This window comes from Corvus cornix, chromosome 2, assembly GCF_000738735.6.
Source record: "Corvus cornix cornix isolate S_Up_H32 chromosome 2, ASM73873v5, whole genome shotgun sequence".
Classification (NCBI taxonomy): domain Eukaryota; kingdom Metazoa; phylum Chordata; class Aves; order Passeriformes; family Corvidae; genus Corvus; species Corvus cornix.
In genome coordinates, this window is record NC_046333.1 from 48,354,627 (window position 1) to 48,372,447 (window position 17,821).

At 39.2% G+C, this 17,821-nt stretch overlaps 1 protein-coding gene across 4 annotated transcripts in view; it reads right to left on the reverse strand.

Moving 5' to 3' along the window:
* Positions 1-639: 639 nt before the first annotated feature.
* ABCB5 (ATP binding cassette subfamily B member 5) overlaps positions 640-17,821 on the reverse strand; it is a 34,552-nt gene continuing 17,370 nt past the window's right edge. For 2 of the 4 annotated variants that reach the window (XM_010399052.4, XM_039549913.1), the window contains 14 exons: positions 16,830-16,991; positions 16,121-16,354; positions 14,020-14,166; positions 13,341-13,445; positions 12,417-12,494; positions 11,829-11,912; positions 9,748-9,951; positions 8,945-9,045; positions 7,530-7,670; positions 6,909-7,065; positions 4,434-4,631; positions 3,302-3,508; positions 2,193-2,339; positions 640-1,673 (listed from right to left, as the gene is read on the reverse strand). In XM_010399052.4, coding sequence (XP_010397354.2) covers positions 1,488-1,673; positions 2,193-2,339; positions 3,302-3,508; positions 4,434-4,631; positions 6,909-7,065; positions 7,530-7,670; positions 8,945-9,045; positions 9,748-9,951; positions 11,829-11,912; positions 12,417-12,494; positions 13,341-13,445; positions 14,020-14,166; positions 16,121-16,354; positions 16,830-16,991 — 2,151 coding nt within the window. In that variant the 3' untranslated portion in view covers positions 640-1,487. Of the gene's footprint in view, positions 1,674-2,192; positions 2,340-3,301; positions 3,509-4,433; positions 4,632-6,908; positions 7,066-7,529; positions 7,671-8,944; positions 9,046-9,747; positions 9,952-11,828; positions 11,913-12,416; positions 12,495-13,340; positions 13,446-14,019; positions 14,167-16,120; positions 16,355-16,829; positions 16,992-17,821 lie in introns of those variants that run through there. The other 2 variants (XM_019285330.3, XR_002045238.3) reach the window with 2 other exon arrangements.

Consider the following 17,821-nt stretch of genomic DNA (forward strand, 5'->3'; position numbering starts at 1 on the left):
GTATGTATCTATCACAAGAAAATGAAGAGATCACACAAGAGGGGTGTCTGAATGAGTAAAAATTCCTCTTGAAACAGTCTGAGAAAAACTGTGAGGGAGAGCAACTGTATTTATTTTGGCAAACCTGAGACCAGATTTTCTTTTCTTTTGCCTGTTTTATTCCCCTTGCAGATCCTGATGCCGGAAAATAATTGAAATGAGCAAAGGAGATCGTAATTACTGTAAGTTTGCCTGCTACAATCTGGAAATTATAAAGTACTGCAGGTTGCTCCACACTATAAATCCTAACCCAAAGCCATGTGCAAAGCCTTGGAAAATTAAAATGCTGCAATTGTGTTTAGTGAGCCAAAAAACCCCAGCTGCTGAGTCACTCTGACTACACAGTACTTCAACTGTTAAAGGATGTATTGCAGCACCCTGAGGAATATATCAGAGGAATAACAAATTATCAAAGCACATGTGTAAACAAGCTTTGCCAACACTTCAAAAAATCTTTGAAATTATTCATAGAATCATTTAGAATAGCAAAGACCCTTTAAATCATCGAGCCCAAATGTTAGGCTAACACTATCATGTCCACTACGAAACCATGTCCCTAAGTACTATGCCTATTAAAAATAAAGGAACTTATATTGAAAACAACTTTTCTTTTTTTCTTTATTTCAATGAAAAGCTGTTTACATGGATATAGAAGCCATCCTAGCTCCCCCACAAAACTTTTGAAATCATCCTGATAGATACAAAGCATGATTAAACTCTGTTAGGTCAGCATTTGAAAAATACTAAACAAAACAATAGTATCTTTTATGCAGTTTATCTTGATATGCGAAAGTTGTAACTATTACAGTTATTGTCTGAAATAGAATATTGAATTCCCAAGAAATGTGTGAAGCACAGTAATATGAGAAATGTGGCATAAAGTAGGGAAAAAAACCCCCCATGCATCAACATTCTTCTCTTTAATACAATATTTCTTTTTTTAATCTCAGTTTTCAGTAAGAATTGACAATCATCTTTAACTGAAGAAGAGTTTATGACTTCATCTGGCTGTTGAAGAAACCCAAAGAGCAACCACAAGCACCAACTTGCTGTTTATCCATGATGCTTAACTGCTGTCATACTCTGTTATCACCTTGATCTATGGCAGCTGCTATGGGCCAGGCTTTGGGGGGACAGTGAGAGCAGGGTACCCACCTGAGCTGTGGGTGAGACTCACCCTCCAGATCATGTCACACACCAAACTACTCAACACATTCAGTCCCTAGGACTCCTCTGTGCACCTTCTGTGACCCAGCATGGGGCATGCACTGCTCATCCCCATGGAAGTGTGGGCCAAGGGCTACACTGGATACAGCAGCCAGGCTGCAACACAGTTCCTGCTCAGTCAGCACACACACAGCCCACAGTAATCCTCTGTAGAACTTTTCATATCTTCCCATTAAAAAAACAAAACGAAAAACCCTCAGCAAATAGTACTAATTAGAGACTTATGCATTTACAAGGGCATAGTAGTGCCCTTCCTTTGCCAGTAGCTGGCTGTGGGTGCCCTGCTCAACCACCCTGCCATTCTGGATCACCACGATGATGTCGGCTGTCTGCACGGTGGACAGTCGATGAGCGATGACGATGCAGGTCCGACCTTGCCGGGCATTATCCAGAGCTTTCTGGACAATCTGCATACAGATACCAGGAAAATGCTGTTAGCACCTCAAAAGGCTTCCCTTGTCCTAGGAACTACATTTGATTTCTCACTCTCTTATCACCTGAATACATCTCCCACAGATATACAAGTCAGTGCAACCAGAGACCTTTGCTCAACAGGATTTCTCACTGAGGTCAGTGAGCCTGATCAAACAAATGTGAGACATGGAAAAGTGGGTTCTTGGGCATCCAGCTTGGGTCAGAACACAAATTCAGTATTTACCATCTAATACGCCTGATAGGAAGACAACTGAGGTGTATCAGATCAGTGTGGAGTTTTATACTTAAAGCTTCAGGTTTTTTTTATTTAGTAAATATAAACAGCTTCCTAGTATAGTTCAATTCAAACCTCTCAGGTGGAAAAGCTACTGTGATACACCTAACTTGTTTCATAATTGAGCATTTGCAGCATGTGTACTTTCATTTTATACTACAAAATCAACTAGCCACGTACATAGGCATAAGTATTTCACATAATAATAATTATTCACCTTTTCGCTTTCTGTGTCAAGAGCAGAGGTAGCTTCATCCAGGAGCAGAACAGCAGGATTACGAACCAGAGCACGGGCAATTGCTATTCTTTGTTTTTGACCTCCAGAAAGTTGTGTTCCTTTCTCACCCACCCGGGTATTATATTTCTGGATGTTAAAAAATAAAAAAATCACCAGTGAATACTCTTAGAGAAGGAAGATTAGAAAAGCAAAATTTTATGCATGGCTATAAAAGTATTTTCATCTTGAAAGAAAGAATAGTGCAAGCGGTTTTAAGAAAGCTAAAGCTTTATAAACATCTCTAGTACAAGCAGTTATATATACAGCCCCAAAACATACCCAGTCTGAAAATTTACTCCCTCAAAGACTGGAATATGCCTTGAATGGTACCAGCAATGAGGCATCTACAGAGTTTAAGATCATAAGATTAACTAACAATTTAATTCTAACTGACAAATACATGAAGAATTTGATGCTGCAGTGCTTATGAATTAAGAATCTCATACATCATTTGTAGTAATGAAGATGAAATATTTTTCAGCATTATTACCTCAGTTTCAGATACACAGAACTACAGTGAAAAGAAGCATTCAAAGTATTTTCCTTTGTTAGAACCAAACTCTTGTCAGGCATGAAGGTCAAATGCCACTTTTGATTTACTGCCCCTCTGTATTTAATAAGAAACACTCCCAGTGCATGTCCCTTCAATTAGAAATAGACTACTTTGTTTTACTAAATTGCTTTAGAAAAATAAAATGTCTTTATCAGAGTTTCTGCTGTCAAGGAAAAATATATTAAAAAGTTATTATGAGCGCTTACTTGTACATAGAACATCCTCTCATTTCCTTTTCCCCATCTCCCCCTCACCCCCCAAATATTCTGGGTTGTCTACCACTGTAATAATGGAAACATTGACTTTTTTTTTAACGAACAAAAAAAGGATTTTAATCTTGAAACACACTGACATTTTGAAACATAATGGCTATTATATTAGGGGAAACAAAAGTGTTTATTTTTAATTTGATCTGTGCAAGTGAGCACTACCTTGATTTCTCTATATCATTCCAAATAGATGATCTCACTGTGAAGAGAACATCACTGCCTCTTACCTCTGGCAGTTTTTCAATGAAGGCATGAATATTTGCTGCTTTAGCTGCTTCTTCAATTTCCTCCTGACTAATCACCCTACTATTGTCTCCATACTGGATATTTTCAGCAATGCTGCAGTCAAACAAAATGGGCTCCTGTGACACTAGGCCCAGTCGGGACCTCAGCCATTGTAAATGCAGAGATCTGGTATCAAATCCATCTGCTACCTAGAAAAAACAACAGAAACATGATGCCAAGCTGGCTACTGAGCTCATCCACACATACCTGCTGTAAAAAGGAAACATGAATTCTAAGAGACAGCCCATTATGTGTTAGTTTCCCGGATGAAATCAAGTAAATTTTTGCATGCAAAAATTGGAGAAGAACCAGCAGAATAGATGAAGTATTTTCCATCATTAGTTTTAAATTTTGCATTGCTTTGCTTCAATTTCCTAGCAGGCAGAAACAACATGCAGGTAACAGGCTGTTCTTGCAGTCCTTCCAGCCCTACTGACCACAAGAAGCACCAGGAAGCTCATGGGAAAGCCTGTCTCTTAAGAAGCTAAACACAACAATAAATATTCTCAGCTGCAGGCCTTTCAATCTTACAACCTCCAAGGAGGTTTCTTTTGAATTTTATACCCATTAACAGGGATTGCATCAAAAAGCACATTTGGACCTCCTGATAGTGACACAGTAACATATATGTGAGATTACATTTGTGTCACCTGAAACACATATCTGTGTCCCTAATGCGTTAATTCACATCATCAAGAAAACTTACCCACTGACAAGCATCACTGACATTAGTGTTATGCCCCTGTCTGACCAGGGTGTGAAGAACCTTGGGGAGGAAATGCAGTTGGACATGGTCATTCCTTTCCCAGGCAAGATCTGTGACCTGAGCAAGCACAGTGTGCTAACATGGATGCTGCTGCTGGTACACGTGGGCAAATGCACAGGGAAGGCAATGACTAGGGTTTTGGGGTTGTCTACAGATCCACTGGAGGCACAGCCTCAGTAACTCACACCTCTAAAAAAAGGCATCACAACAGAGGAACTGCCAGGCTTGTCAAATGCCTCTGAAACCTTGGCAGATAAAGAGTCCTGTAGATTTAATTACTTTTAATAGCCACCCAAGTCTATTTTTACCACTTGTCCTTCCACAGGGTCATAAAATCTCTCCAGGAGCTGAATGGATGTGCTTTTGCCACAGCCGCTGCTTCCTACTAATGCCAGAGTCTGTCCTTTGTTAACCTTCACACTGAGTCCTTGCAAAACCTGAACTTCCGGCCTTGTTGGATATACAAAATGGATGTTTCTGAATTCAATGTTGCCTTCAAAATGGCTCTGAAAAGCAGTAGAGAGTTCACATGCTCATGTTAGCATTTATTATTTATTGTTATTAACTGTAACAACACTTGTTAAGACTTGGTTATTAAAGTGAGAGATCCAAGAAAGTTTGGGAGGGTCTTTTCAAAAATGCTTTTGAAATTCTTTTAAGTGACATGTTGGACAAGTATAGTATAGTTATAGGATGAACTGCAGATGTAAGTCACTACATCCTTTTGGAGAAGTTTTCTGCATCTCTTGTATCTATTTTTCAGCTCATCTTTGAAAAACTGTTGCAGAATAAGCTGAGGTAGAAGGGACTCTCTGGGATCAGAGTCCAGCTCCTGGCCCTGCACAGGACCATCCCCAAGAGTCACACCATGTCTTGAGAATATTGTCCAAACACTTGAACTTAGTCAGGCTTAGTGCTGTGATCACTTCCCTGGGGAGTCCATTCCAGTGCCCCACCACCCTCTTAATAGGCAATATCCATATTTTTCATTTCTAACATATTTGAGACATTTCTGCTTGTGATATAAACAGCATCATTTGCTTTCCTGATCTCACTCTGCAGGTAGCACACTTTGAACAAATGTAATACAAAGTCAAAATCAGAGATTAAGATAGCAGAGCTAAATTCTTCAGTAGGTTATTCACAGGCACAAAGGACAAGCTGTGTTTTAAAAAGCAGTGATAGTTGTTAATTAGCCATTCTGGCCAGGCTGATATTTAAGCACAAGTGGAAGAAAGGGGGAACATGCCAAGGCTGTTGCCTGTCCTCTTCTTTGGGGTATGAACCAGCTCCCTGTACATGCCAGCAGCACCACAGATACAATGCTCTCACAGCAGGTGATAACCTAATTTGATGGACTCAAAGCTTTCCTTTGTTAAGTCACAGGCATCACTGGTAGTTAAGTCCAGTCTATATTAGAAATGTTTTCACTTAAGTTTTATTTTACTGGAGACCTTCTGCCAAGTCTTTCAATGTCTGCGCCAGAGAACCCTGGTTCAAGAAAATATGCAAGTGTGCTCAGAGATTTAAAGGCTGAAAATCCTGTCGGTAAGCTTGAAGTTATAGAAAACTGGATTTATGGCTTCCTGAGTAGGAGCTACCTTCTAAACCTACATGGGAAGTTAATTTTAAATTTAGATGAACTTGGATGTGCCAGCGTAATCCTTCCAGAACATGCAAATTGAAAGCATTACATTCAGAAATTTGACAAATGCTGAGGTCAGCCTCCTTAATGTCAATTTTAGCTTAGAGGCAAGGCTCTTCGGGAAATTTTTGAGCGCTTTTTGGTTTCTTACTTTTTATTGTTTTTTCCTTGTTGTGTCTTTCCTCCCCCAAATTTAGAGAAATTATTCATTAAGTTTGTTTTGACTTCACAAGAGCACATTTTTAATTGTAAGAGTTTCCACAGATGGAATAGGATGGCTTTTGGCAAAAGTGTCTGTCTCTAAAGGAACTAATCTTTCTTATTTATGAAATAATTAGAAAAATGCACTAGTATTTTATTTCTCCTATAGACCCTTACAAAGACAACACAACTTTTATTGGAACTGACATTATCTGTGTTTTCCTGAAGCCATTTAAGATGTTAGTCAGTAGAATGAAAAGCATTATTTTTCACTCATTTGTCTGAAACCCAGAAACTAAATGGTCCCTAAATAAGTCAGTACCACTATTTATATAGTGTCTGTCTTTGACAGAACCATAGAATGGTTTGGATTGGATAGGGCCTTTAAGAACATTTGGTTGCAACTCCCCTGCCATGGGCAGGGACACTTTTCACTACACCAGGTTGCTCAGAGCCCCATCCAGCCTGGCCTTGAACACGTCCAGGGATGGGATTCCATAACTTCTCTGGGCAACCTCTTCCAGTGCCCCACCACCCTCACAGTAAAGAATTTTTACCTAGTATCCAATAGAAACCTACTCTCAGTTTGAAGCCATTACTCCTTTTCTTGTCTCTACATGCTCTTATAACAAGTCCCTCACCATCTGCCTTGTAGGCTCCCTTCAGGTCACAATTAGGTCATCCTAATTGAGTTACCTTTTGTGACACCCTAAGAAATATGAAACTGTAAATACAATTGCAGATAATACATCATTACTAATTTAGTTTATTACAACAGTTTTTCTCTAGATAAAAAAAAGAACACTCCTTCCAAAAATAAAAACCAAAAACCAAACCAAAACAACAAAAAACAGCAACAACCCCAAAACAAAAAACCCAAAGAAACAAATCTCCAGTATCCCTCCACACCCCAATCCAAAATACCACCAACCCTTACCAATTTTTCACCTTCATCACTGTAACTGTCAATTAGAGGTTTTCTTTCCAAAAGTTTAAAGATTCTTTGGGCTGACATTCGAGCTTTGCCATAGTCTGGTGCCAGGGAAGCAGACTGACCAACATTCATAGCTGCAAATATGACAGAAGAGAAGACTCTAAAAAGCAAAGGACAAAGCATGATTCATTCCAGGTAGAACAATGCATTCTTTTCCTACTGTTTTCTAGCATCCTTCGGTTATGATATTTCTGGAGCTCCTCACACTCCAAAACATCATCCAGTATTAGGAAGATCAACTTGTTCCCAAAGCTACTTTAGAGCTGAACAGTGGTATCATATCACTTCTTTGTAACACCCTCTGCCTGGAAGGGAAGTCAAAGGGCAAAAGCTTCTCCACAGTAGGTGTGTTGAGCTTGCTACTCACTCTTGCTGTTTCTCTGCCCAAATATGCCCCCTTCCCCAAAACAGCCCTTATACCCAAAGAACACTCCCAACCAGACTAAATTCCTGAATTCCCATGCCCCATTGCCTCTGTAATTTGATAAATTAATTTGCATGCATTGAAATCACTATCCTGTGTACTGATTCTGATCTTTTATACTTTTTATAAAGTATACTTACATAAACACATTTTCAAAGTTGGTCAGACAATTAGCAATGAGCCATGCCCCAAATCTGAAGACTGCTGCATTAATAAAGTACTCTGAACACTGAGCTATTCCATAGGTAAATCCATAGAAAGGGGCTTTTTTCAGAGATTTTCTGATAAAAGAAGAAACTCTCCATAAATGATTTGTAAAAGAGAAACAGCAGACACTGGCTGGGGGATAGCCAGACTTCTGGAATAAAATGTTCAAGGAATCCAGCTCACCCCCAAAAACACAACAAATCGGCCCACAACACACACATTCACAAACAACCCTTGCCAGACCCTAAGAGCCCCTGGCCTCATGACACAGAGCTGCCCTTAGGACAGAAAGCAATGAAATCCTTGATCCACAGTTATGTTAAATTGAATCTCCTTCCTTTGCTTTTATAGCAGGGCAGGTCACTACAGCAGTTAGTTAAAATGAAATAAGTTAATAACTGCCCCACATGACCCATTTTATTAAGAAAACAAGCAGGATCCAGCCTGGCCTAAGAGCTGCCTGTGGGCTTCCCCCAGCTCATCCCAATTCAGAGCGAGGACCTATTGCTGAGTATCCCCACAGGGATTCAGACTATGATGCTACTTCTCAATCTGTCCCTCTGGAAAGGTTTCATTTTGTGTTGCTAATTGAACACACATCGAATCAGAGTCTGTCCTCATTGTTTAGGGTGCTCTCTGAGGAAGAGGAAATCTTTCTAGTCTGAGCTGTAAATCAGACCTGTGACAGACCAGGCAAGCGTCCTGCCAAAATCTGGGCTCTTAGCAGTTCACCAGACCTTGAATTTTAACATTATTTTGGCTGAGGACAGATTGTGCAATACATAATTTTCAATTCTTTCTTTTACATTAAAAACAATTTAGATTTTGGGCTATTTTATTTAAGTAAAATGGAGCTAGAAAAATGTTGCAGCCGTGGTGATTCAAATGCATTTCATTGGAGACAAGTCAGTGGGACATAGTGGATCAAACAAGGGAAACATAGAAAGTTCTTTTCAAGGTTTCAAAATCATGTGAGAGGAATAAAACTGGTTTATGTTATAAGGGTGTGGTGGAACTGTCAGTTCTTAAGTGGTATCAGTGCAATACACTGAAATGGAGTGAACATATATCCTATATTGTAGGCAAACACAATATTGTGTAACACATATGCAGGGAATGCAGTTTATAAAGTGTTTGCATAATAAAAGACAAATCCTGCAATGTTTTTTTCACTCTGCACTTAATGTATATAAAAATATAGGGACCATACAAATTTTACAGCTATATGAACAGCTATTGATATTCTTACCAGTCTTTTGGGTGTTGGATATTCCAAGAAAGGTATTTACAGTAAATATGAAAGACTGAAGTGTACAAAGAAAGAATTACTAAAGAGAAAAAAACCCACCTATATGTACGATTCAAACTAGAAATATATCTTTCATAAAATATTTCTTCCCTGGTCAGTGAAGCTACAGTTCTTATGTTTTCAACTGATTCTGTTGAAATCTAAACAAAGAGATTAAACAAATAACAGGTGATCCCTTACAACTGCAATCTACAACATATCTCCTGAACACTTGATTTCTTTTCTAGCATTTATTATTTTAGATCAGAAAGTGCTTGCTTAAGAGTAGGGATCAAGGTAAAGGAAAGTCCTGAGCAATGCAATTATTCAGCAGCAGTGTCTTCCCTAACCCATGGGTTGTGGCCCTCATGAATTAAACCCAATTTAATAAAATGGGAACAAACACTAGTCCTCTGGACACAGCTTGCTCTTTTTGCATGGACTACTTCCACCTCCTGGATGACCACTACCAGGTGAACAAAGGCTGAAATTCCTGAGCACATTAATGGCTTGCCTTTATGACAGAATAAAAAGATATCAATGTTGCAACACTTCTGGCTGCAGCAGAGTAGTGCAGAGCCCCATTGCTTGCCTTAGGCTCAAGGTGCACCAGGGCAGGGGCTGCTTCTGCTACAGCTGCCACTGCCCAGAAATCCACTATGGAGGCTTTCAAATGCATTTTTATAGCCCATCTTGCAGATGTTTTGTGTTATCTGCGCTTTGCTTTTCTTGAAGATACATAAACATTCCCCTCAACACCCTTCATTTATCTTGGATAATTGAGTCAGCTATAATATAACTACAATGTTGTCCTTAAAAGTTATTTCACACCAGAACTCTGTAGTTAAAATTGAAGAACTTACTCTTCCAGCCTCTTCCAAAGCTTTTTGGTCTTCTGCAGCATGACCAGACATAGAGCTAGCACTCACAGCATTTGCACCAACAATAAAAGGAATGCAGGCCAGGATAAGCAAAGTCAGCTGCCAGCCATATACAAATGCAATAATGATGGCAGTTGCGAGGGTAAAGACAGTCATAGTCATCAGTGCAAGACGGCTTCCAGTTGCCTAACAAAACCCCAGAAACCCCCCAAATATATGTCATTAGATTTTTCTTTTTGTTGCTCAAATTACCACTTCCAATTACTGTAGTCAAGGCCAACAGTTTGGCTGGTAAATGAAACCATGCATGATCACGTGTTTGGACATCATGTACCAACTTCTATAACCATTCCTAGAGATTCCTCATACCTGCCAGCACTGAGGCCTGCAAGAGGTGTTAATGTAGAGAGTCGGATGTGACAGCTGTTTAATGAAATGTATCTGGAACTTCACACACTACCTAAGGTAGAGAAAATTATGACCACTGTAGGGCAAATTGGCAGTTAGATGTCCAGCATTAGGCAAGGAGGCCTTGGTTTTAACAGCAGCCATCCACTGAGACCCACCACACTAACATGGTGAAAAATATTTGTCCTCAGCTTCTCACACTGCTGCACTTGGGGTTGGGTTCTTAGAGAAAAGAAATCTGAATTTGGCCACCCTGCAGAAATGTTTTATCTCAGCGGGATAATGAGTAGGAAATATTAACTCTGACTGAAGAATTCTCACCTCCTCCCAGCCTGTATAACCTTTTCATCAAAAACTTTTTAAAATGAGAGTTGATTAACATCCAGCATCCGGGTGGGCTCTGATCTTCAGAAAAAACTTCTACAAACAGCCCTATGGAAATAGTTCATCTTCCAGAACTTGGCATGATGGTAAAAACAAAAATCCTTGGGTGGGAAGCAAATATTCTTCTTTCTTTTGCCAAAGACTTTCCTGCCCTTAAAGGACTTTTCTGGCTCAATAAATTTAAAATATTAATAATTAAACCAATGCCAAGGTGAATTGTTGCCATATGTTCTAGGGGTTGCACATAAAGATGGATTTGGAAACTTCAACCAGTGCAGCATGAGGCATGGTACTGACTTACTGACAGCTCTGGCTCTCCAGAGAACGCAATAGCACTGGAGACCCGTTCATGCCCTTAGCTGTTTTTTGAAGTTAGGGAACTGTGTGCACCCCTCCTTTTTACTGCCCTAACAGTTCATTGCCACTGAAGCAAACAAACTTTAAAAGATGAAGATGACTCAATTTTGTCAAAGACTATTTTATCCCTGCAAGCCCATAATGAAAGAGGGCCAGAGAGGAACAAAAACCTATGGAGACTGAAAAATGTAGGGTTTAAAGGATTAGTGATGTACAAATATGAAGGGAAAAAAAAGACACTAGTAAACTTCTCCCCACAAATCCTGCAGTGATTTTTTTCCCCTGCAAAGAGATGGGAAGAAACAAATGTTTGGCAGATTGTCAAGTTCTGCTGATGAGGTGAGCAGTTGGAAGAACTGTGCAGAATTTGCCATATTCTCTTGTCAGTTTCCAGCAGCCACCTCTCCCATACCAGCTTCTTGAGTAGACCCCTAGAGATTCCTTGTAGATCATTGCCCTATGTGGGGTTTTTTAATTATTCTGGTCTATTTCTTACTGTTTGTGAAGTATATTTTGTGGCAATGAGAAGAATTCTCTTCACTGAGGTCAGTAAGGTTTTACACCATAACGGGGTTTAAAAACCTGGGGCCCAATGACTATGGTCTAAGCATATATGCAGAATTCACTTTGCATGGTGAAATGACCTACCAATTATTATATATTTAGCTTAAAGATTTGCAGGGAGGGACATGAAAGGTACGTGAACATCTACTGGATTTTTGGTAGTTCTTGTATATTATCATCTGGGAAACCATTTCCGATGTATCTGTAGCATGCTATGTAAATGCATATGCCAGTATGTGGGATAGATTTACTACTTTGTTGTCTGAAATAATCTTGGAGTTCCTTGCCAGTTGCAATTAATATTTTTAAGGAAAAAGATATTTAAAAAACGCATAAAAGGATCAACATACGCCTTTAACTTGGGAAGCATCTGTAGCAAGACGAGTTAACAGAACACCAACAGCATTTTTCTGGTCGTCATACCATCCAATCTCCTTCAAGAAAAGACATTGATTTTTGTTTCAAAAACTTACATGAAAGTACAAAAAAGTATGGCTAACTGAGTATTCTTTCTCTGTAGTCATCATTTCCAAATAAACTAAAAGAAAAAGCCTAAAAAGCATTGTTCTTTTGTGGACATCTAGTTGTTCATAACCAAAGTGTTATTGGCCGCAATGTTTTCCTGAACATGTCTATTTAGAAACTTTTATTACAACCCCCACTTACTTAAAAATTCCTCAGGCCTGAAGAGATTAACTATTCTCTTACAAATTACCTATTCCATCAGCTATAGAATATCCTGAGTTGGAAGGGACCCAAAAGGATTTGTACCCACAGAATGGAAAGGAAGACTTTTTATTGCAAAGGCTGTGGTAGGGTTCTTTTTTCTTCCAGTCACCAATTTACTTTCTTCTAGTCCCTTTCAGGTGTTTCTATGGAGACACAGGTCCTTGTCTACACCCATTGCTCTCTTGATATCCTAACTGCCTCATTCGTACCTGCTGAAGTAATGCTCTGAAGGACAAGGAGCGCAGTCTCATTGTTAGCATTTCCCCAGACTTCCCAAACATGAATCCCTGGGGGAGGAAAAAGAGTCACATTTTCTCATCTGATGCTGTTATTCTGTTTATAAATCTGCACAACGAAAGCAATCACACCAAGAAGCACAACAAAAGCAGTCACACTTATAGCCCCTCCCTACAGTAAATATATATATCCTGGGAAAAGCATCGTTCACATTCCTGAACCTGAAACTCAATTTTCTCACATGGCAAAGAAGGCATCTATATATTACATACTTGTATCATGACCCAAGCAAAGGGAGATTAAACTTCTCTGGTCAACCTTGCCCACACAGACAATGGCACTACAAGATAAATCAGCCTGTCTAGTGATTGGCCTCCCCACCCTGATTGTGTCCAGAGACATTCACTCACAGCAGTCATACTGATGGATTTTATGACACGGACATCAATGGGCACTAAGTGTTTCCTGCAAGATTTAAAGCAGTCATATGAGGACAGCAAATGGTGGAATTTACTTGATGGTATGAAAAGCTCCATCTGCAATGGAAAGAGCGAGTCTGCTTCCTACTTATTTTGGCAAGAGCCTATAGACTCTTACAGTCAGTGAGAAATGTCAGTATTAACTTTGACTGTAAGGCCAGACCCTCAACTTTGATTTAAATCATGCTGAATTAACATTGCCTTCAGTGGATTATTTAAACCAAGAGCAAATGTAGACATACGTCTTTAGGTAAACATTAACATTAAATCTATATATCCCACGAAGACCCTGGCACTTCTGCATATTTTTGTAAGCTCTGATTGTTGTTTTACTTCTCAGATTGTGTTGATATGAGTTATACCTGCAGCCTGCTGGAGAATTCAGGGCTTTTAAAATTTCAGTGTAGTGACACTTACTTGGATTATGTATGCTGCTAAGATAATCACTCCAAGTAAAAGAAATATTAAAGAAAGCAGCACAGTGTTTTTACTCCTTTTTTCTGGATCTCTTTCTTGAAAAGCCTATGAAAAGAAAAAAACCACAAAAATGAGTACATAGACAAGCATCCATTACATAAAAGCCAGCCTTCATCTCAAGAAGCTTGTGTACTTTAATTTCTTCTAGCAAGTATCCTGGATCCTAAAATCAGTCTTCAGTCAATTTTCTGTTGAGGACCCAGTAGACACCCCAGCTTTTCATTTAACCTACATTGCGTTAATTTGTTCTCCCATATCCATCCATATTCCTCCTTTCCTCTGCTAGTCAGATGCAGTTCTACCATGCTCTGCTTCCAGAGTCCCTTCTACATTTTTCACTGGATGTATAGAAGTCAATCCCACTGAGAGACTTACATGGCAAGAACTGAGTGGCTGATCATGAGGAAAGCTCAGGACTGCAACCTCCAGTTGCAAAAAAAAAAAAACCAAAAAAAACCCCAAACCCGAACAAATTGAAAAACCAAAGACCACTAAAAAACACCCCCAAAACCCCCCAAAAAACAAAACCCACAAGCAAAACAAAAAACCCCCAAAAAACCACCACACCCACTCACCCCCCCCCCAAAAAAAAAAGAAGAAAAGACCCCAAAAAACTTACCCCAATAATTTTTCCAAATATAACAGCGAATGCAGGATGGACCGCACCTATGACAGCGGCAGCAATCACTCCCAGCAGTACATAGAACCACTCAGGTTTGTTCAGAGCCAGGATTTTTAAGTAAGGCACAGCAGGGAGATTTTCTTCCTACGGCAAAAAGTTGCAAGTTTTCCTTGGAAAGTTGCAGAACAAAATTCCCCAGACAGTGGGTGTTCATTAGGCTTTGGGCAGTGAACTATCTTGGTAAAGTGCTGAAAGCCCTCTCTGTGCACTCAGATGAGGCAAACATGCTGGAGATTTACTGCTTTGCTGTTTCATATTCTAGAACATCAACTGCACTGTGAAAATTTGGGGACAAAAAATTTAATAAAAGGCTAAGTCTTGAGGGGAGAAGGGCCAGGACAGTTCACTGAAGTCAGATAGGGCTGGTCACCATAAATGGCAACTAACATTTCAATCATTATAAAGAACTAAAAGTCTCACTGTTCAGAGCACAGAAGAGATCCCTCCAGTTCAGCAAAATGCCAGTGGGCTGGCCATAGAACAATTGGGTAGAGAGGTCATTTTTCTCTTTGGCAAACTATATTCAATGAATCATTACCAAAACCAGGAAAGAGGCATGTGTTAGAGTCAGTTAGACTGTTTCTGCTTTGAAAGCACAAAAAATGTTCTGTCCTGCTTTACCACTTAAATAAAGTGCCTATGCCTCCAAAAGGATATTTCTGAGAAAACAAATAATGAAGACATTAGAAAGGAGACAAAATATTAGTCAGGATTACAAGCAAGTTGCTCTTGCTTCCTGGTTATTTTATCCTGTGTTTCAGATGCTAATGAGGGTGGCTAAGCCTCAGCTATAGAAGTGGGCTGATTTCTCTGAAATAATTACATCTGCTGGATGTTCAACTTCATTTTTTTCTGAATGGGATGAATATTGTATTCTTGAGCATGAACACCCACTACTTCCTCTAAGGTCATAAACAGTATTAATATACAGCCAAAAAGTATCTCTTGAAGTTACATGACTTTTTATATGATAATAGGGATGAATCCAGTTCCTTTGTGCTATTTGAATATTCATTAGCTGGAAGATATATTTTAGTGAGGAGGACTATCTGTAGATAAAAAATATATTAAGGCTTTCATAAATATTTTAAAATGTCAGATTGCTTATTACAGTTGGGATCCTAGTTTCCATAGATTTAGAAGGATTCATGTTTTTACTTTGGAATTTATATTTCTTTACTTCAAGGGTCCTGAAATCAGGTAAAAACCCCAAACCTAAACAAAAAACCCAAGCAACCTCAATATACCAAACAACTCTTCCAAAACGTTTCATGAAAAAAAAAAAAAAGAAAATCTGCAGTTAAAGTACTACAAAACAGAAAACAAAATCAAGTCCCTGTTGAGCTGCTTAGATAAAGTCTGATCCAGAATGCACTACAACTCTGCTCTATTGATACCAGCAAGTTTTACTCAACTTTGACAAAACAAACTCCTTTTCCTAAAACCTGAACTTCCTATGTGACTCTTATTGATGTATGACATGAGTCAACTAAGTTGTTTTATCTGTAAAAACCCTGCAGAACTGAAACACATACTAAAACAGAGAGAGTAATGGTGCTTTTAGTGGGAAAGCTCTTCAAAATGTTAGGGTTTTGATTCTTTTTTCTTCTGCTTGACATAAATGTAGTATGATACTCCAAGGCGCCTTCAGTTTGGGTTTTCAGGGATTACATTATCCAGGAATATTTGCAACAGTAAGTACCAGGGAGTAAAGAATCTTGCAAATGAAATCTCACAACTAGTTTTAGTTAGATAGAATTAAAACATCAACACTACTGAAATAATAATTGTACTAAGCATGACAAATCAATAGCAAAAGTTTTTTCCAGTTTCACACTGACTCAGTAGTGTTAAAATGAAGATCTTTGTTAAGACAAATGATTATCCCCAGATGCTCAGTCTGGTGAGTGCTGACTGCAGTGGCACCAGAGTAAAAGTTGCATGGCAGCCAGCTCTCTAAAAGTAATCCAGGTTATGTGTTTTTTGTTTATGCTTACGTCTTATCTTTGAAATTAGAAACTGAAGTTCTAATACCAACCTCCACCTCCATTTTTTTCTTCTTTTTTCCAAAGGGATTTTTAGATGAACTCCTCTTGCTCTTATATCTGCTGGATCTTCTTCGAATGTTGCCTCTTCCTGAGATCACAGATCCTTCAAAATTATTTTGAAGAGTCAGCTCTTCCACAGGATTTATGTTTTCCTCATATTCCTCAGCTTCTGTGACTTCACTATCTTCTGATGTGCCATAATCTTGAACATCACTGCTACAACCCTAGTGAGAATTCAGGATATACAGTTAAGGCATTTTAAACAGAAAGAAGGAAAAGTAGTTTTTTTCCTCATGAATACTGCTGTTTCAGTTGTGTAACTACTGTTGTCTATAGGCCATATATATTTCAGTCTGCAATGGCAGAACAGTAGAGTATTTGATTCTGATTTTTTCCCCTTTTTTCTTTAAGGAAGCCTATGGAATCCACCTGGAATCTAACACCTCTGTGGTTATGCCATAATTATGCAGTCTGTGCCTTAAGCTCACTTATGTTTTTGACATATTGGATTGCATAAATATGAAACACTTAAAGGTAAAACCCCCAAGGATTCCAAGCCTGTGTCTGGGCCCAGACTAGAATAACTGAGCAGCTGCCAGCTGGACAATATGCAGGAACCAGAGAGAGAAAATGGCTCCACCAACCATCATTTGACAACTCTGTGAAATGGAGAAAGAAAGTAAATAAATTTGCCCTTACCTGCTGCATTACAAGGGAATAGTAGACTCCTTTCTGCAACATCAGTTCACTGTGCGTCCCTTGTTCAACCACGATGCCTTTCTCAAATCCAGCAATAGTGTCAGCAGTCCTGATGGTAGACAGTCTGTGAGCAATCACAATGGTGGTACGTCCAGCCCGAGCCTTACAGAAACACACAAAACCCAGTTACAATTATTATGTGCAAGAAAATAGGACAGAAATAAAACAAAGTTATTTCAGTCATTTGTAACATGAAGTAAATCAAAACTTAAAAAAAAATTCTCTTTTAAAAGCAAAGATGACTTTTTTTCCTGGTTTCATGTCCTTGTTTAGCAGTCCAAGGACAGTTTGTTTGACTAATTTAGGTAGAGAAAGCCACATTAATCTTTTTAGACAGGCAACAGGTATTTAAGACCATAATGAAAGTTTATTTGTTATTTGACTTTTTATAAAACTTGAACTGTTTGAGCTAAAGTTGTAACAAAGTGTTTCCATGTGCTTGCAAGCGCAAGGGGGAAGTGCTGTGAGAATAGCTAGATCTTTCTGAAAGCAAAGCTAGGATAGCAAATATATAAAGAGCAGATATTTTCTTTATATACTGCACTTTTTGGAAGTACAGCATCAGCATAATTTCATACAAGACTTAACAGGAAAGAACAGAAGAACAAACTGGCATCAAAAATGGATTTGGGCCACTCCCTTTTGAAACAAGCTGATTTGACAATAATCCTGCTGGGATTTGGCAGGAAGAGCTGCTGAAGTCTCAGTCGGCAGGTTGTGTTCCACCCCTCTCCAGCTCCCTCACGCAGACCAGTGGCACACACAGCCCTCATGCAGCAAATGACCACAGGCCAGCTTGTGACTGCTGGAGAGGCTGGCTTTCCTCCTCCCTGATGCCTGGAGCAGATGGTGACTTGAAGGCAGGACAAGAGATCCAAGGGGACCTCATGCAACAAAGATGTTCTGTGGTCCTGGAACCTGCTGGAAGTTTC